Source organism: Dermacentor albipictus, chromosome 3 (genome assembly GCF_038994185.2).
Source record: "Dermacentor albipictus isolate Rhodes 1998 colony chromosome 3, USDA_Dalb.pri_finalv2, whole genome shotgun sequence".
In the NCBI taxonomy this organism is placed as follows: Eukaryota; Metazoa; Arthropoda; class Arachnida; order Ixodida; family Ixodidae; genus Dermacentor; species Dermacentor albipictus.
Genome location: NC_091823.1, coordinates 14160535 through 14181355, shown reverse-complemented (window position 1 = coordinate 14181355; position 20821 = coordinate 14160535). Strand labels below are relative to the sequence as shown.

The window sequence follows — 20821 nt, the reverse complement described above, 5'->3', positions numbered from 1 at the left end:
TGCGACTGCGTAGACCGCCCGTGTTCGGCGCTGAATGTGTGTTTGGTACGAGTGGTGCAGCCGTGCAGCGGGGGTGGTGAAGGAGCAGAGTGTCTTAGAGGCTCCATTTGCGCTTTCACAGACATGTGCTCCCGTTTTGGTCTCATTAGCGGATGTCGTGTGCTCCTTTTGCCTAGTATGAAGTTTACGATGCTATACCACAGCATGTTCACGTTTTTTTTTTTCATGCTATATATATCATTTACATGACAACCGAGTTGAAAACGAGGCATATGTCTGCGTTCTTTGCGTTTGTGTGTTGTAATTTACTTTCTATTATGGAAGTTCTGGCAGTCTTATTACGCAAGGAGTACGAACGTAAACATATAAACATTTCTGTGTGTCTGAAAATTCGACTTACCATAATACCCTTTAAGACTTATAATTGGGATACACGGCCTGAGTGAATCAGCTACCTTTTGTTGCGACGCTGTTCCGTGTGGTAGACTGATGCATGGTGCGCGTTTATCTCTGTACTGTTGTAAAAACCATTTGTTTAATCACTCAATACAAATGTACTGCTTCTTCGCCGCAGTACAGTTTAGTTACGCGGTGAAGCATACCAAAAGTGGGAGGGGGCCGCTCTCACCCAGCATAGTATGTCCACTTAGGCGACCTGAGAAGCGGCGAGTTGCCGAGCGCATAATTAAATCACTCTTATGTCCAGTGACAGTATGCTTCACCGCGAAACACTGGTGTATTGCGACAAAAGTAATATTAAAAAGCCCAATTATGCAACGTTTCTTTCGTAGCTTGCTACACTGAAATACATGGTTGGAAATTGTGATATAATTGTGATAATTTGCAAGTGCATCTGTGCTCGTGGTAAGCTTTATTGACACTTCTTTGTGCATTACAAATTCATATTGCAAGGAAGCCTACTAAAGCACATTCGCCATTATGGAACGTGTTTCTCACCTTCAATGGAAGAGCACAATGCAGATTCATGCCCATGCTTTTGGCTGGACTGCACATGCTCTTTGAGAATTGATTCGTTGTTCATAAGTGCGCTGGCACTTTACTCTAAACTGTAGGGCTGAAGTTGATATGGAAGCACAATTTTTTATTAAGGGGACAAGATGTTGTCAAGATGGTTGCAGCACAGCTTTATTTTTTTCCAGGCACCTTTTCTACTAGAAGCTTCCATTGCAGTGTTTCAAACCTCTTTGAGCCAGCACATAGTGTATATAAAGATTGGGCATTGATTGGGAACATCACCTATGCTCTCTGCAGTAAGCTGTGCACAGAAGTTCATGCCTATCTATAGTGAAAAAATGTAGCACGACCATAAAAAATAAAAGGGGGTCAGCTGCAGCAATATTCCATCACTTCGCACGTCGCTAACTGTTGTTATTCAGTCGGAAGTGCAGTATTATTGATTCTGTTTTGCGCCCTGAAAAAATTAGTGGCAAGTATACCCGTAGTATTGCAGGTGATGAGCGTTAACTAGTCAAAATTGAGCTTTTTTTAAGTTTTAAGGCGAGTTTCAAGGTCGAGTTGTAAACTGGAAGTATCACGTGACCCAAGGAAGGCCAGAGGGGACCCAAAGCATGTCCACATCTGTATATGAGAATGATTACCCAAGTTAATTAATGAATCATTAGTGATCGACATAAGGTGGATTAGGGACGATTAAGGTTGATTAGAGTGTATTAAAGAAGGTTAAGGTGGATTAGAGTGTATTACGAAGGATTAATATGCATGAATAAAGATTAAGGTGCGTGGAGGAGGATTAAGGCGGATTATGGTGGATTAAGGCGAAGGGTTGATGAAAGGGTATTAAGACCGATTGTGGTGGATTAGGGTGCATGAACTAGGATTAAGGTGGATAAAGGAAGATTAAGGTCTATTAATGTTGATTAAGGTGAATTAGGGTTGATAAAGGGGATTAAGACCGATTCGGAAGGACTAGGATAGATTAATGTGGATTAGAACCATGGAGCAGGATTAGGTTTGATAGAGGCGGGTTAGGGTGTATTAAGGTAGATTGGGACCATTAGGCAGGATTAAGTGGGATTAATGTGCGTTAATAAGAATTAAAGTGGATGAAGGAGGATTAAGGCGGATTATGATGGATTAGGGTTGATAAAGGAGGATTAAGACCGCATAGGGTAGGCTAAGTTACATTAGGGGCGATGTAGGTTGATTAGGTTGTATTAAGGTGGATTGGGAGTATTAAGGCGGATGAAGGAGCATTAAGGTGGATTAGGCTGCACTAAGGTGAATTGGGGTTCATTGAGTATTAAGACTGATTAGTCTACCATGATCCTTATGCACGTTCATCGACCTCAATCCTCCTTCATTCACTTTAATCCACCATAATCCACGAAAGTCCTCCTTAATGACCCTAATCCACCTTCATCGACCTTAATCTACTCTAACCCTCCTTAATGCACTTTAATCCTCCTTAGTCAACCGTAATGCTTCCTCATTAGGTTTAATCCCCCCTTGCCCACCATAATCCTTTTTAATGCACCTTAATCCCTCTTAATCCATTCTTATCCTTCATGCACTTTAATCCACCATAATCGTCCTCAATGCACATCAACGCACCTTCATCCACCGTAATTAACCTCATCGACCTTAATCCAACCTAGTCCGCCTTTATGCACCTTAATCCATCTTCATTCACCCTAATGCACCTTAATTGACTTTAATCCACCTTAATACACGCGAATTCATCTTAATCCAATCACTAATCAATCATTACTTTGCTAATCATTAATCATCTCTTATACGTGGCTGCACATGCTTTGGTTCCCTTCCCGCCTTCCTTCGGTCACGTGATATTTTCTGTAGCTCACAACGGTACCTTGAAACAGAGGTCTAAGGCTTTCGCTTAATGAGCCACACACAAAGGGATGTGTCGCAAGCAATACTAGATCAGACGCACGAACTATCTGATCATGTGGCAGAATATTTGTCTGGAGTATAGAATTTGTCTCAAAGCTCCCTTTAAATCAGTATACCCCGTTCACACGGCTTTAACAAAAAACCAACCTCCTTATAAACGTTGACTCCAGCATTACCGATGCTGTTATTAGCATTTCTCAAAATTTTCAACTCCACTGGGGCGCGCAACCGGCCCAAAATAACACACCTCCATAGAATCCTGCGGCCCGTCCGCGGGAGCCCAGGAGGAATAGCGCGCCGTGCGCAGCCGGCGGGCGAGGAGAATCGAGGAGAAAAGCGCCGTGAGGAGGAGAGTGTGGCTACTTTCAAATTATCAAGGGGCTTTAGGCTGTCGCCAACAGCAGCGACGCGGCACGGCGAAGTGATGTTTCCATCTCGACGACTGCTCCGACAACAGGGCTCGGAGCGCCTGAGAGCGCTCAAAGATGGAGGAGAGCAATTGAGAAGAGCCGGCCGAATGCAGGGCGCGCACGCTCTTTCAACCAGCCAAAGACAACGCCGCTCGTGAAAGCGCTCAAAAACGACCAGGCGAAAATGGCATTAGCTTCACAGTGACGTCACGGCCTCTCAGGTTTATTGCGATAGCAATTATATGTACACTTCAGGCGCATTTCAACCATCGGCATTGCTGTGATGTTCCGTATATAAAGCCCAAGTGCGATAACATCATCGCAGCGCACTGTATGGTGTATGCGCGAGAGAAAGCATGCAAGGGTGAGCCTACGATGATGGCTCGATCTTGGGCGCTCAAGCGCCTTCCTCCATTCCGTGCGAAGCACAGGGAGTGGGGGGTGGGCTGTCTACTTTGGCGGTGGGCGTGCTGGCCCCATTTTGAAAGCGATCTACGATGTAGTGCTGATTTCTGTTTGGGCTGTGTTCTTGTAGAAAGGAGAGGCAGCACGAAGGTCAATTTGCTCGCTGCTGCTTCCACGCTTCCTCACTCCAGCGTTTTGACAGCGAATGTCCGCGGTCGTCGAGTCAGATATGTTCATGTTTGCTGTGCGCGTGCGACACCATGCTTGTTAGCGAACATTTACAAGTTCATACTCGTGATAAACCTACTATCCTTCCTTCATGTAGCTGTCAACTAATTTGCTATCGCAATCGATGCTTCACCTTTTGCGCGAAGCTGCTACTTCTTTTTTTCTTTCCCCTGCAGCGCAGTGTGCTGCTCGTGACGCCACACGAAAGTGCTCACTCGGCTGCTCGTTCAGTTTTCGTTTTTATTTTTGCACTTTTCTTTTGCTTATTTGAAACTATCTTAAAATTTGCAGAGAAATTCTATCAGGCGTGTGACTGGTGGGGGGGGGGGGGGGTTACGGGAACCTAAAAATGCCATACGCTTGACATGGTCAAAAAATCGCCGGAGTTGTTCTTTAAACTTTCGTCCAAATGTGATCCTAGCGGGCCATAGAGTGTTCGTAATGACAAGGCATGTTTTTTTGTCGTCAGTGGGTGTCACTGAGGCGCACATAACAGAGTTTGCTGCTTTGCAATGCAATGCGCGTGCCGTGTAGTCATGAACAAGAACTGCTGTATAACCTGCAAATGAGTATTTTGCAATAAAATGAATTGTCAGTATCAACGTTTCATTAGTCATTGGTCTGCGACCGCCAAAGCGGCATCTTTGGCTTTTAGGCACGCTGTGCGGAGCTCATTTAGTCTTGATGCCAGAGGTCAGGGGTTGTAGACTCAGTGCGGGAAATAATTTTTTTTTCAAATCGGGCTGAATCATTCATATGGTGCCGGATATGCCAGCAAAGCTGTCGATCACAGACCAAGCAACTATGGCCAAACTCTGCATCCAGAAACATTCTCGTGAATTTGGTATTTGCCCCGGTGAAACTCGAAGGAGGTGGCAACTCACACTTCTGCCGCTTGGATACAGACTCGAACGATCTGGCTAGACGCTTGCGAGCGGCCTCCAGTGCACGATCTTCATCAGTAGCTTGCGCTCGACAACGATGATTAGACACTCGCATCTGCTCTCGCCAACGTTTCTCGGAGGCCAAGTCACTGGCCACATTCTCTACTTTCACACTGGCACGTTGTCGTTGGTTATAGTCGCATCTCTACTGCCAGCACCTCTCTTCGTACTCCGCTTGTTCTTCCGGCCGTGCACACAATGCGTGGTCTTTCCAATTTTGTTGGAGTTGCAACTGTTGCGCTAGTCTGCCTCCACAATGCACAATCCGGTCCTTGCACACTGCGGCAGCTACTGCGGCGCACATGCTCGTGTTTTCCCGCCACAACTGCCGCGCCCTTGTCTTGAAGGGCAGACGATAGCAGATGCAGCCGGTAGCAACGGCGGTCAGCACAGGTGCACTCACCCAAAGCGCAGGTTGCAAGAGTTGGGGTCGGGCATGTCGCAAGGGGTAGCAGGCCCATGCCGTCGTCAGACTCATCCACACTAAGGATGTTGTTCAAGGGTTGAAGGAAGTTGTTGTTGATGTGTTTTTCATCGAGAACGAGGAGTACTGGGTTTATTTACAATATCTATATGAAGAGTGGAGAACGTTACATCTCGTCAGTCTAGCATGACTAAAGTGAAGCACACTGTGGAGCCGAAAACGTCTGCTTAATATTGCAAAATATGGCCAAACTTTACAAATTGCAAAATATTAGACAGTTTGACAAGTAAGTTGCTAAGGCACTCCCCCACACTGCAGCTTTCACCTGAAAATGGTTGTAAACTTCCCACTTCTTCAAGAGTGTAGTTTGCTGCTCTGGGATATTCACAGACACAAGTAAGGGTTTCCAACCTTTATTTTCCAATAAAAATAGCTCTTACAGGAACTGTACAAAAAGTCACCACTTATTTACATTTGTAGAAAGACACACACCTAAAACAGAACTCACAGCTCCCTCATTCCCATCCGTTATGACCACATTTTCATGTGCTGCTTTGCCATTGTGCCATCTGTTGAAAGCTGAAAACAGGACACTGTCGTGTCTTATTGGCAAATCACAATTGATCTTATACATCCCATATGGCAAGCACTTTTCCAAAAACAACCACCCTTGCCCAGAACTTCCCAAAATGGCTTTGGTGCGCACAAATGCCACTAGGACCCTTGTATCATTATCGAATGGCATGGAATCACACACGCTTGTCAATGTGCAAGCCTAATTGATCCAACATAACCCAACATCCAGCTCAAAATGACGCACCATATTTGTACTCTTAAAAGTAATTGTTTTGTTTGTTTTTCTCTCAGTGATGAAGCACACAAGGCTTCAATGGTTTGAAAGATCAACTGAGGGATCAGGCTTATCAAGCCAGCCACAGATCTCTCCTCGGCTAGGTCCAAGCGAGGTGCTTGATTATGATTCACATAATGGCAACCTTACTCATTATAGGCAGCATTCCGAAGATATAACAGGCGGGGGATCTTAAATGGAATGTGTCACAAAGGTTGCTTTCTGCTAAAGCTATGCTAACACATGCCTTATGCCCAGGAGCACAAGAAAAGAGACGCTTACCAGATTATTACACTGTGATTGCTCAAACATGGCAAGCGAATAATTTGGCTCCAAAGCAGTATGAATGAAAGCACACACCCTAGCCAGCATGGCAAAACAGATCTGCCAATACATCTATGTCGTGCAGCCGATGTTATGTGCTACTGAAATAGGTATCCATGCATACAGCCCACAGCACAAAAGTGAAGTTTTCTTTTCAGATTGCTCACACTGGATTGCATGAAGTACAAACAGATCACAGCAAGAAAAGCTACACACGCTGTGTGACCATTGACTATGCTTAAAACATTTTCTGCCTAGTTTGTACACTGCATCCAGAGAACCTGGAACACTTTTGCATCTGACAAGAGGAGGCCACTGCATCTAACAGACAATTGTAAGAATGCACCGTGCTTTGATTACAGCACATTCGTAACCCGATTTGAAGTAACAAAGTGGCCACATGTATGAAAGCAATTGGTGAAGTTAATTAACTGCAGCAAAAAGCAAGCTCTCTGCTGCCAGTGGTCTTATGCAATCCACTATGACATTCTCCGCGCTCCACTCGCCCATGCATATATGTCATGCCTACCTTTATGTACATATACATACGTGAGTTATGTACATGATGCCAGCAAGCACTGCACAACCACACTGATCCCCTTTGCACATAAATGCACGCATTACAGATGAGATTAATGACAGTGATTCAAAGTCCAATAATGTGAGTACCACAATCTGAGTTTGGCTCCATATATATATATATATATATATATATATATATATATATATATATATATATATATATAGGCATACAAAAGGGTATGTGTGTGCGTGTGTGTCATATGTATGTACAGTTGTATTTACAGGCAAATATTTAAACTATAAGGTACCAAGATGTTCCGACAGGGCCATTGAAAGCCACAAAGTTAGCAACAAAAGCACCTGGCTAAAAAGGGGGCAAGAACAACCACGATCACATGAGCACACTTGCCACAGCAACAGCACTAAGCGGTGGCATGAAAAAGCCATGTGAACATGGAACATGAAAGGAATTAGGAAAAACATTAAGTATTACTGAAGAATTGTGAACACTTGCTGCTTTTGTTAGGAAAAAGAAAGAACCGATTTCTAACACAAAGATCACTTAGTTTGTCAAGATCAGGCTGAGTATACAGGCTGATGGACATTTTCTGTACATGTCGCACTGATTCAGAGTACAGGGAAGATTTCGTAACAGTGGGCCAATGCCAACAATGGCTCCTGGTAGCCTCCACTAGTTGAACTACGATATGGTTCTTTTTTCATTCTTTTTTGCCAAGCGACTGAATAGTTATGAACGCTGAAGCAAACAGAGACAGCGCAAATTATAACAAAAATATATTGAATATCATAGTGATTGCCAGTATCATTATGAAAAGAATCAGCAGCTGCATGCAGGTTCCTTGAGCGACATAATTCTTATGAGGTTCGAGATGCCCTTTTGTAACAAAATTAGAGCCAACATATCCAACATTGTTTGATCACGTTTATGCAGGCTATCAAAGCCTGCACAAATCCGCACAGTTTGTGATGCCTTGTGAGCAGTGTTCAATCTTGACTAAAATTCATAACTTAATTTGGTGAGCATTGAACATCCAACCAACACAAAGTGTTGCAACTTCCTGCAATTGCAACTAACCTTTGCAATAAAATTTTGTGTTATAATCACGTGAGCAACGTTACGAAACTATCCTTGTACTCTATACAAATAAACCATGCAAATAGAAAAACTACTTCCTGGTACTTATTGCAAAAAAGAGGGTGGTCTTTATAAGACCAGATATCATCAACAAAACGATGAGTAAAACATGCCTCGGCACTTTTTTTGTCCAGCTTTGTATTCGCAGGGCCTCAGGTACCCTTTCTTATTCAGTAGCACATTTAAAAAAATAAATGCCTTGTTTGCTTAAAATAAATCCGTTTCAACAGAGACAACATCCCACTGTCATCAACAGATAAACTGCAACCGCGGAAAGTCGCAGCTCAAACTTTAAGGTTGGAGGGCAGTCAAAGTTCACACACACATATAGGATATATAACCCTGTGTTTTGTATTACAACACCGACTGCCATAGTGGCAAGACTTGCGGCCTAGTCTTGTGCTCTCAGCAATGAAGTTTTACAAAAAGCCCGTCTGGCCACAAGCGGCAACACAGTAGAAGAAACGTATTCTTGACCGATCCACTCTGAAGTGATACTTTCACTTTCCGTGTGGCCCAATGTCTAAGTGCAACAACCTACTGGGGTGACGGGCGTCTCATCAATATATTCAAGAACTATGCCACAGAGAAATAGTGCTCATAGGCTGTCTTCTGTCTCATTTTTAGGCAGATCCCCTTCCACTGGATGCATGTTTCATTTCATTTTTTCTTTTTTGAAAGTGATAAACTGATTGATCAAGGATACGGCCCCTGGAAGGACTTGGAATAGAAACAGTCCTAATAGGTTTCCTTGAACAATACGAATTTGTAACAAACCCTATGGAACAGCACAAGTGCGCAGCATATCTGTTATTGCTCTGGCGGCAAGATCAGCTGGTTGGCCACCACTAGCAGAGAGCAACGAGGAGGCGCATAGCAACATGTGGGACAGCTACAGCATGCGACATAAATCATGCATCCCACACCTAAGTGAAACTATCGTAACAGCTATAGACAGAATGCAGTACAAGAGCATGCACTTTCACTAGAGTTTAGCTGCCTCGATACTCAACAAAAATGTTCAACAAGCTTCTGCATTCAGTTCTCTGGGTGCAGAAGTTAAACTGCAGAACAAACAACAGAATATATTCACACATGCAAAAGCACTTTTTGTTGGTTCCCCCTGCACCTCACAGTTATGCATTAAGTTCATTATCATAGTGCCATTTGAATAGCAGTGGTTCAGCATTAAGAGAAAGCGAAACCAAGTATGCGCTGCTTAGTTTCCTGCACCACAGTCATTGGCACAATACTAAGTCCACTTTGTGGCAGACGTTGTACGCGATAGCATTGATGATTAAGTACAAGAGAAGGTGCACCACAGAGGACAAACAAAAAGACAGAATAAAGTGGGGAGGGGGACTACAAATATCACTAATAAAGCTCAAGACAAGAAAGCAACTTCCAAGACTGCGCAAAAGTGTGCGTAAATAGATTTTTTGACTACACTTCTTAAAAAGGATAGAATTAAAAATAATCTTGCTACAGCAAAACGGAGAAAAGCTCTCAAGAGTGCCAAAAAGTTGAAAAATAAAAAAGACCACCGAGCTCAACTGTCAATGCCTTACACCTATGCAAATGTCCTAAAACAAAAAGCGAGAGGAAAAAAAAAGGAACCCATCACTAGTTGTCAAAATTATCAAGAGACAGGGAAAGAAGGCATGCAATGATAAAAGAATTTTCAGAGGAAGAAAAAAACAAGCAATAACCTGTTGCGTCAACTAGGGTAATGAAAACTGTTGCGCATGCACAGAAAGCAGTGACACTAGCAAGATTCACGTCGCAAAATTGCTAAAACGTCACTTATCAGGGGCCTCTGAACCCGAGTAACTCTTCACTGGCAGCATAATTAAAACCAAGCAACGTGCTTGTGCATACCGAAGCAGCAGCAAACATAAAATAAAACAACATTCTGTGTGGTCACCGTGCATGCTGGTTGGCCGGAGGTGGGGGAAGAGACGTTGAAGGTGGCGCTGATGAAGTGGCAGACAGGAGCTCGCTGAATGAGGACTCGAGGCACTGCTTCAGCTCAGCATAGCTGACAACAAGGATGTTTTGCTCGTCCCGTGACATGAGGCAGATTTTCTCGGGTACACCAGCATCCAGCTTTGACAGTGCAAGGAAAATGAAAGAAAAAGAAAAAAGAAAGCAACAAGAAACTTTGTTGCTACGGCAACTACAATGCTGGCTTCACACCTGCAGTGGTCTCATCTAACCTGCGTGCTGCAAACGCCATTAACGTGCACTAAATAGAAAGCAATGAAAAAAGAAATGCTGCTCCCTTTACATTTGCAAAAAGCATTCCCGACTTCATTTTAGATATGCAACATCAGGCAAAGAGACATTTGTGCCCTTTTTATTCTTTCTCCCAACAAGCAAAGCGCACACAAAAGCATGCAAATGTCATTGAGTGGTAGGAGGCACACCTACCATGCAGCTTTTAACAAGCCACATACAATTACATTTTCAGGGCGTTTCATTTTTTTTCCCCACAGCATAAGCAGCTTGTAAGCCAAGCCACATATAGAGACAGCTTGGAGTCCATCCAGAACATGCCAGTCTAACACTTCTGCATCACCAGTCTGAAAGGGCAAATGCAAAGCAATGCACTGCAAAAAAAGCAGGGGCCCCCATGGCTAAACAAACTTCTTGGCAAACCTGCTGAGGTAGTCATTCAGTCAAATATGCAACCAAGGTCGAGTGAAAGCTCAGCTCTTTAAAAAAAAAAAACAGGGGGAAAGAGAGAGATCCACTGTGTATTACTTACCTTATTCAATGCCTGTACCACATGAGCCATGTCTATCCAAGGCCTATTGTCCTTTGTGACTTGGTGGAAGAGGTAATCTCTGAACAGCTTAAGCATGTAGCGGTCGCCAGTTTCCGACCACGATGTGTCCATATGAAACCTGCACATCACCATTAAGCACAAAAAATTTTGCTTGCAATACTACTCACCAGCTGTACTTTCCCTTCAAATTCGCTTTGTCAGAAAGAAAAGCTTACAGCTTTGCAATAAGCGAAAAGTAGTAACCGTGATAATTAGCAAATTGTTACGTGAAGTAGGACTCAATTTTACGGGCAGTACAGGTTGCATAAAACACCTGCAGTGGCACATGGGCAACCCTGCTTAGAAAACCACAGCTTCTGTGCCCACCCCCTCCCTGTCCCCTGTCTCACTTCATTCCACGTTCGCCTCAATTTTCCTCCTCAACAATGTTCTACGAATGTCTTGTGCTTTGTAGCATGCATTGCAACCGACATATTTTTAGTCACTGCTGTTCTTAGTACTCAAGCTTTGTTGCAGTACCAATTTTCAGAAGATCCAGGGTTTGAAACAACCTAAAGTGCTTTCTCCAAGCTTTCACGAGTACCGTATACATAGGAATGTATGGTCAACCTCTGGCTTTGAGGTAAATAAAATTAAAAAAGAAAATATATTCTGCAATGCAATTAACAGAACATAATTTACTCAGAAAATTTACTCATTCGTCATTAGAGACATAAACCGGACGTGAGCCGTCGGGATTCTTGTCTGGGGCAGACGCTAGTCGCTTTTGACAACCCACAATACATCATTAGTGATGACCAGGGCACTTGTTACGCAGAACTAGGCACGCGCAACACTGTCGTCAGGCAATGAGTGACACACACAGGGCACCCAAGGAGCACGCAGGGAAATTAACTGCCAAATGACTGCTGGCCATTCACTTGTTTCGATGGTCTCCCATGGATTAGCAGCTTCATATTTATTGTGCAATGTTTACGAATTACAGTGGCTAACGAGACCTCTTTTACGGCCTGCACATCTGTTCCAGTGATTAGTTGCTCTTCCGCCAGAGTCTTACTACAAAATGTAAAAAGCGCATGTTTTTGCAGATTCAACTCCTCCAGCTAAAGGTAAAGCCTTCCCTTTTCGTGAAGTGATGCACTTACAAGCGTATTCATATACTTCGCAATAAATAAAATCTGCCATCATCAGGAAAACATGTGCAAGGTGCTCACAAAGAAGTTCCACTACAGTGGAATGAGAAAAACGGTAGTGGCTGTGTAGTGAAGTTTTCAGTTATTGTTGACAGTTGCACTATTTCACTTGCTGTTTGCGGGAACCCTAAAACTGTGCATTGCCGCCATACTGTCCCATTTGCTTCTATATCCTCCATTGTTTTTTTAAGCATGAAATGCTTTTAGCTCCCGTTGTAGGCAACATTCAAGTTCCCTTGAGCCAAAAGCCAGACCCGTTATCCAGGCATTCGAACGACAACATCCGGGCACACAAACGAGAACATCCAGGCAAGTTGCGAGAACAAAACGAGATCACCCGGGGAACCAGTCAAAACTTTTAAAAATGGGGTCTCTGGCCCCCAACACTTTGTACAGGACCTTTGCATAGTTATTGCTGAAACAAGTTACAAAAAATATTGCTTCCGAGTTCCTCCTAATGGTTGTTCACAATGTCACTTAAGCTGTAACTTCTGGTACGCTGAAGTTTTATTTGTAATTTCCAATAGCGACATTCAAAAAGCAATAGAGGGCCCTATACACTTTATTATCATCTTTTGGCACTGAGCGCTCAATGCCAGTGGTCTGCGAGTTCCACGGCATGGGTTTTGAATTGCCTCGAGAGATGACGCCATGCAGCGTGGCACCTCCTTCAGGCGCTTCTGCTCACCGCGGTGGCTTAGCGGTTATGGTGCTGCACTGCTAAGCACAAGGTTGTGGGATCAAGTAGCTGCACTTCGATGGAGCCAAAATCAAAAAACGTCCAAGTCCCGTGCATTAGGGGCACATTGAATTTCCCTTGGCAATCAAAATCCCACTATGGCATGCCTCATAATCAAATCCGTGGTTTTAGCACGTAAAACCCCAGAATTCAATCCATTCTTCTTCTAGCTGGGCAGTGCGCACTGTCTTCTTGGCGTCTTTGACTGCCTGTCGTGTGGCCTTCTGCCGGTTTGCTCCTTCTAGATTCTTCTAGCATTCATATGGACAGACCAGCGCACATTATGGCGGTGTGGTGGGGTGAGGGTAGCCGTTGCAAACATGCACTACACTCATTTTAAGGTTGTGGCTAGTATCATCTCCAACCAATCCGATTTGCCGGTTCCCATTTAATGCTTACATCTCTTGATTACCGTTGAGCCAGAAATTTTTGTATTTTGCCTCTATTGAAATGCGGCCACTGTGGCCAGGATTTGGTCCCGCTTAGCAGCGCAACACCATAACCACTAAGCCACCATGGTGGGTAAAAGTGCCTGTAGGAGGCACCATGCTGCATGGCATCATCTCTTAAGGCAACGCAAAACCCACTACGCAACTCACAGACCACTGGCGTTGAGCGCTCGGCACCAAAAGATGACAAAAATGTACATGATGCCCTGTACCTGGCTTTTGAACGCCGCCTATTGGAAATAACAAATAAAACTTCAGCATACTAGAAGTTACAGCTTTAGTGATATTGTGAACAAACATTAAGAAAAACTCGGAAGCAATATTTTTTTTAATGCAGCACTTAAACAGAGATCTAATTTTGCATCTCAAGACACTAAAGCATGCTTGCACTGAGCTTGTGAACTTTGTGTGTTTGCAACGGCAACAACAAATAGGCGATGCTTTCTCCATACTTTTTTTCTTGTTCCATAGCAGCCAGATGACAATGGAAGTTGTGCCACAACTGCTATACAAAATGAGGATTTTTAAAAAAATTCTGCTTATATACCAGTTTTTATGATAGTCATAACATACTCAGAACTACACAGCAAGACCATGGCCGATCATCAGTGGCAAGCTACATCACAGCCTACAAGCAACAATATAAAGCAATGTAAAAAGTGCATGATCATGACATGAATGAAGCTCGAAAGTCCCCATAAGAAAAAGGGTGCTCTTCGAATCACAGGTCAGCTGCCTCCCTGCTTCTCCCATAACGACACTGCTAACCAATTCCAGAGTGTACGGCTAAATTAGTACCATAGTGACATTTTTTCAGGTATAGCAAATGTGCCATCTTGAATCAAGCTTCATGCACTTTAATGACTCTACTACAAACAAGCGCTCAGACAGTCAAAATGTGAGATACCACTGAAATTCTAGATCTTCATACGCTAGGATTTTTGCTTTCCATTGTATGTGCATCAATAAATTAATCTACTTAGTCAAGAAAGGTACCATGGAAACAGTAATCATCACTGCCAAAAACGGGTCAAAGACCAGTTTGCCAGCCTAACATAGGCTGGCAAACTTGCTCAGACTCACTCAGGTTCAGACCAAACTGCGAGTCCGAGCGAGCAGCAAGTGAAATGCATATTTTTGAGTGAGCCCGGGTGAGCTCCATTTATTTTGCCAAGCTATGCAGCAACACAGAAAGCACACTGCCCCGTACCTGTGTTCAAAACTGAAACTGAACCAGAATGAAGTTGAGTATGTTGAACCAGAACCAAACATTTTTTTTTTCTTCGGTTCAGCACTCTTTAAAGGGCCCCTGAAACGGTTCGGACAAATTTTGTAGGCGCGTAGGGTACAGCTTAAGTAGAACATTCGCACCACAATTTAAGTGAAGCATTACGTATTAATGGAGCTGCAAGCGATTAGAAGTTACCCTCCTCCCTAGCTATGCTTTTCCTCCTCAACTCGCTCGCCGAGCGAGCGGCGCTAAGCTCCGCCTTCACTGGTTCAGCGTCACGATGCGACGTCACATCGCTCACTTCCGGTTGTTTAGGAGCACGCCCCCTCCCGCGCGAGACCTCTCCGCTAGCCGCTTGGCCGTCGACCGAGAGCTATCGAAGCAGCGTGCGTTGCGAGCATTCTGTCGTAGCGCCGAACATGTCCGGTACTCCGCTAAAAACAGGCAAGCTGGTCATTTCGGCAAATGACTGGAGGCATAAACTCAAGCTGATGAAGGAACTTTAGCGTAGACGTACGTGAGCAGCCTGATCGGTCTGCACGGTCCAGACACTTGCTGGCGCAGCGCTTAACCAGTCAAACAAAGCGCTAATATGGCTCTAACCAAGTGTAACGCATTTTAAACATTTATAAATCAACGTGTTGATGATTACACTCCTGCGAAAAATACACACCAGCAGCAAAGAATACACTTCGTTGCTGCTACTGTGTATGGTTGAGCTCTGTGCCACCAGGTGGCTGCACCGTGCAGACCGTTCACATATGCCCTTCTGCTCATCTCGTGGCTCATCCCGGCACAGTCAAGCGGCCAGACTCTGTCCCCTTGCGCTTGCGTTTGCCTAATACTGGACTCGCGGTTTGCAGGTCGCTAGGTTTGCAGTCCACAAGGCAACAAAGTCGAATCATAGTGCTCGCGAAAAGACTGAGACCGACTCTGACCGCGGAGCTCTCGTCAAAATGGAGAACGTTGTAACACAAGCAGACGACACTTGCTGTGTGCCGGAAGTGCTGAAGTGTACTAAAAAACTATTCTTGTGTATTCTCTTTAAGTTATTTTCTTTTTACAAAAACAAAGTAACTAACATTCCAACTATTACGAGCATCATTTGTTCACCATAAAGTTGGAAAAATTATCGACCACGCGCCCTGGTCAGCCAATCAGAAAGCTCGCCCATGTGACGTAATATGGGTTATTTGCATCATATGGGTAGGGGCGGCTTAAAATTCCGCCGAGCAGTGCGCTGCGATCGGCAGCGATGTGTATTTTTAAAACCTTATAATAAATTACACGCTTTACGCAGAGCACTTAGATGCATCAATTAATGATCAGAAGAACCTACTCTAACGACTCAGTACGTTTGTAGAAAATCGCCAAAATCGTTTCAGGGTCCCTTTAAATGGCACAAAGAGGTTCACAAGAAAGAAGCTATAATGTCCTAACTCAAGCTTACTGGACCGCATGGTCACCACTCGTGAAAACACTATGATTCATTGAGGATGACCTATAGATTCATCTTCCAATTCAGACTCGAAAACTCAAAGAAACACGATGACTCACGTGTGATACAGACTCACTAACCCATTCCGAGCACAAGACTTGAAAAAGCTCAAATTCACATGGTTTCACTTTGTTCACACCCACTCATACTCACCTAGGCTGTCGGGGACTCAAAACACTGCAGGCTCATTTAGATTCAGACTGACTTGGTACAGCCAGAGCCGTCTGACGCAGCGTCATCGCCATTGTGACAGAGCACCTTTTTGCGAAGGTTGCTGCTGGTTCATTTTTAGACCAACTACAATCTGCATCAGTATTCTCTGCCAATAACTTTTGGAGATACTATTACTCTCATGATATTTTGCTCAACTGGGCACTGACTGTGCTGGCATAATTGGCCGCCAGTGTCTCTGGCGCAGTGCCCAGCTCATTATATGTGCACAGTGCCAGCAACGCCTTCAACTGCATACTTGGACAAGACTGATGCAGAGTCCTGCAAAAGTGATAGCAGTATCTAAAATGATTGCTTGAGAATACCGCCCCATGTGCTTGATATCTGTGGCCAGTGACTCACAAATGGCGACAATGACGTGTTGCTTTCATTGGAAAGCTCAAAAAAGAAAGAAAAAAGGAAGAGAAAGCTCTTGTCTGTGAAAGTAAATTCGTCACATATCATATTTTCTGACTGCAAATGTGGGGGCATTACATTTTTCTTTTATGAATTGGTGGCACGTCATACGGGTGTCACATGGCGTACTTTCAATCGCAATCAGGCTCAATTGGGATCAAATTTTTTGCTCCCGATTGGCTGAGTGAGCCCAAGTGATTCTGGTGAGTCTAAGTGAGCTTCATTTATTTTGCCATCCTATGGAGCATAATGAAGCCATTAGCAAAGGAGCACTATAAGGGGGGTAAGAATTCTGCAAGGGTGCTGGCCACTTACAGCACAACATTAATAACCTGCAAGCTTTTACATGTGAAACCCACAGCTTGGCTATGAGAGAAACCTTAGCAAGGCTACGACTGACTTTAACCAACACACACGCAAAACTTGGTTCATGAGCGATTTAGCATTCTGCCCCCATCGAAATGAAGATGCGAATCCACTCGGATGCAATAAATGGCCACGGGATAACAAAAAAATTGCATGGAAGTAGAACACTGCCTAGAGTACACAATTCAAGGTGGTTGTACTCAAGAATCGTTGCCACAGTGTTTCGAAAAGGTCAGAGACGTACGACATATAACACAGAAACAAAAGTGATAGTAAGCTGTGTCTCACTCTGGTCTTTCACTGACTGTGCCAAGTTTCACAAGCAGCCTGAACAGCCTTCCATTTTCCACTTCCTGCAAGTGAAAACAACATAGCAACACTACATTCCCAACTTCACTAGAAAGAGGGCTGTGCTTTATGAAGGCAGCACCATCAAAATAATAATACGCAAGAACATTGCTCTCTGAAGCAAGAACTGTGTGAAGTCTGGCGTGTTTTAAGTCTTCCTGAAACAAAACACCTGTCTATGCATTCTTACATGAACATTTTATGTATGCAGTCGAGGAATAACCTCTTTGTTCTCTTACCAAAAAATGAACAGTATTTAACTAAACTAAAAACCATGATATCGCTTCTTTCAGCACGGCCTCATAGTCTTATGCAGTGCAGGTGTGCTTGGCCTCTGAGTGACCCGAAAGCCTGTACCCAATCTGCAGGCCAGACTCCAGCAGCCCAACGTCATCTTGACTTGAGCATTGGCCGGGCTCAGGCCACTGCATTTTATTGGCAGGTGGACTGGGTGAAGTACAGAGCACCATTTAGGCCGAGAACATGCCGAAGTGGTTCTTGAAAGCAACATGCATTTGTATGAAGATATTGAAATATTTGTCTGCACTGGGCAACTTGTTCTTGTGTGATAACTTATGATGTGGCTGAGTGTGTTTCCCAAATATAGTAGGCTTTATATATCTTTAATTAGATTTTACTCAACATGGTAGATAAAATTTTATTTAATATGGAAAAAAGAGACTATTCTATCACACACCCACTAAACCTTGATAGAGATGGATACAGACTGGGCTCAGACCTCACGATTTCTATGCCAAACAGAGTGGGCTCGTTGTTCTTTAGCGTCGGGCTCAGGCAAGCTTTTGATGCAAGCAGCGAGTCCGGGCAGGGCCCGGGCTTATAAATGCCGCCCATGCACAGCTCCATTGTACAACTTACAAGAATGTGATCCTACCTTTTAGAGGTGCTACAAATGTAAAATTTCTGGCACTTTTATACAGGCTCCTAAATTTACCCTAGCTTCTTTTTAATATAGTAGTTGTACTTCTGGATTTTACATGTACACACACACAACAAAACCATCAGAAACTCAAGAGAAGTTGGAATGGAGCCAATCTACGGAGAACCCAATACACTGAAGACACAATTTCCATAGATTTGCAACGAAATTAACAGCGTGGGAACGAGGACAAAGGTGAGAGACAACACGAGCACTGACGAAGATTGCAGGTCAGTGCATATGTTGCATTTTTGGCTTGGTCTTCATTGTCACAATGTTGTTAATTTTAACATGGATCCATACCAAACTGAGCCCGTACCTTTTTCTAGTGGGCTTGCATGACTTCAGCCTGTCGGCTTGATGTGGTAGTATGACAGTTAAATCAGTTTCCCTGGCTTCGAAGAAGGCCAGAAAACTATAAGCACAAACACATTGGCAGATTGTGCATAAGCCTTAAATTATTGTTTTCTATGGTACACCAGGAAGCCAAATGCTTTGAATACAAGAAGATATATGTATAAAGAAAATTAAATGTGCGTAAGTGGGGGAAGGGCAACATTACCTTTGCAAGTTCATTTTCAATAACGTCACTGCGCATCTGTGCAGCATCCAGCTGTGTGTAGAATCGAGCCCCAATCATGGGCATAATGTCATTAATACTGTGCGTACGAGGCGGTGAGGACAGCAGGTACCTGGGTCATCCAGAAAACACAACTGTTGAAGCCAATGCCCCTAGTACCAAAAGCTGCATGCTACTGAATGATTAATCAGACATGAGCCCACATACTTCTTGCTTGACTGCAAATGCTTTACCTTCAAAGGCAGGCCCTCAGGGTGCCAAGAGAGGTAATACAGAACACCAGCTTTGCAACAGAAAACCCTTCAGCAGTAACAACTTGTCCAAATTTTTCAGTGTTCAACAATAAGTAAGGCATGCCTCACAGACAAGTCTGTTTAATCAATTCATTAAAAGGCATGGTCTGTATCATAAGTTCAAGGAAGCAGATTAACGAAAGCAGCAAAATATTGAAGTGAAAGTATGTGAGCTGTTTTGTTTTTTCCAAGTATCAATAAAGTAAGAGAAAAAGACAACATAATACAAATTTATACATGCCGAGATACGCCCCTTCGCTAATTTTGAGCATAATTGCTAGAATTTCTAGTGAAGATGAATGTAAATGCCCTGCCATGGACACAACCTGTATTTTTTTATAATTGCCTCAATAATTGCTAGGGCAACTGTCATCCACGCCATATCCTCCATACTGGATCCACACACGGCACGTACCAATAAGACAAGCTTGGCTGTGCCATTTTCCTTCATTGTTTTGTGAAAAAGTATAATACACTGCACCCAACATTTGGTGGCAATGGCTGACATTTACACAATGCTCAGAAATTCACGAACTACGAACAATACTGACCAGAAAGTGGTGACAACATGAGGGGAGATGAGAAAGTCACTGCTTAACCCATTTCCTACGTGCCAGAAGCTAACCAGTATTGCCTGCCCCTTTGAAGCCATGAAAAGCAGTAGCCCTTGTACTAACACCGTGCTGCCAAAACGTAGCCAAACCCATTTACAACAATCCACACGCAACAGTGACATGTTTGACACATCTACTACCTTAACATACAGTCAAGCCGTGTAATAACAAAGTTGCACTCACCACAAGAATACCCTATGGAATATTTGTCATAAGCATATACGCTAATATACAAAAGTTGTGATTATGTCTATGCGAAAGAAACACAAATGTGATTGTCTCTGAAGGGCCAGCAAAGGGTCTCCTGCAGATTTTGATGGCTCGTTGGCTTTTGCCCATACGTGGCACAAGAACATCAATAAATTACACACATGTGCTTTGCTGCATCTCTAGTACACAACCATGCAATTGGTATGATCACGTGAAACCACTGCACTGGCTTGTTGGCTGTGGTCCAACCAAACCTAACTATAGGACAGAACATGTCCAGAATTCAGGACCTGCGGTTTGAACATGGAAGAAAGTTGCCTCCATGCATTTCAAGTTGCGCTTGCCGACCAATTATCTGGATATGTAGAGAGCTGCACACAGATCCGCTACTGACCGCCAGTACAGCCCATGCGTGTGATCTCGCGCTTGATTGCCAATTATGTCTACTGGTACAAGCATGTTGATGGAGAGCTTCCTGCGATGGTTAATCGCTAGTCAATTCACTGGCAATTGAGAAATTTTCCTTGCTGCCTTACTGCCTGGGCCACAAGGTCTAACCAGTGCCACTTGCGTGGCATTCACAGCAGCCTAAGTTGTGGTTTGGTGCTGAGCTGATGCAGTGGCAATTGACAGCCATCATGTTTACAGCATCACACAAGCAGATCATGTCTGAAAATTGAGCAGCATTCAGTGCTGCATTCGAAATTTATACACTCTTATACATTGGTTCGAGGGGCACGTAGCAGTGCTGCAAAGAAGCCCGAATAAGCATGCAAGTCTAAAAATTCAG

General features: G+C 43.8%; 1 protein-coding gene across 2 annotated transcripts in view; it reads right to left on the bottom strand.

Moving 5' to 3' along the window:
* Window positions 1-5700: 5700 nt before the first annotated feature.
* PAN3 (Poly(A) specific ribonuclease subunit PAN3) overlaps window positions 5701-20821 on the bottom strand; it is a 41159-nt gene continuing 26038 nt past the window's right edge. For both annotated transcript variants that reach the window (XM_070535132.1, XM_070535133.1), the window contains exons 13-16: window positions 18897-19026; window positions 17335-17399; window positions 10923-11061; window positions 5701-10261 (exon numbers count right to left, since the gene is read on the bottom strand). In XM_070535132.1, coding sequence (XP_070391233.1) covers window positions 10076-10261; window positions 10923-11061; window positions 17335-17399; window positions 18897-19026 — 520 coding nt within the window. In that variant the 3' untranslated portion in view covers window positions 5701-10075. The remainder of the gene's footprint in view (window positions 10262-10922; window positions 11062-17334; window positions 17400-18896; window positions 19027-20821) is intronic.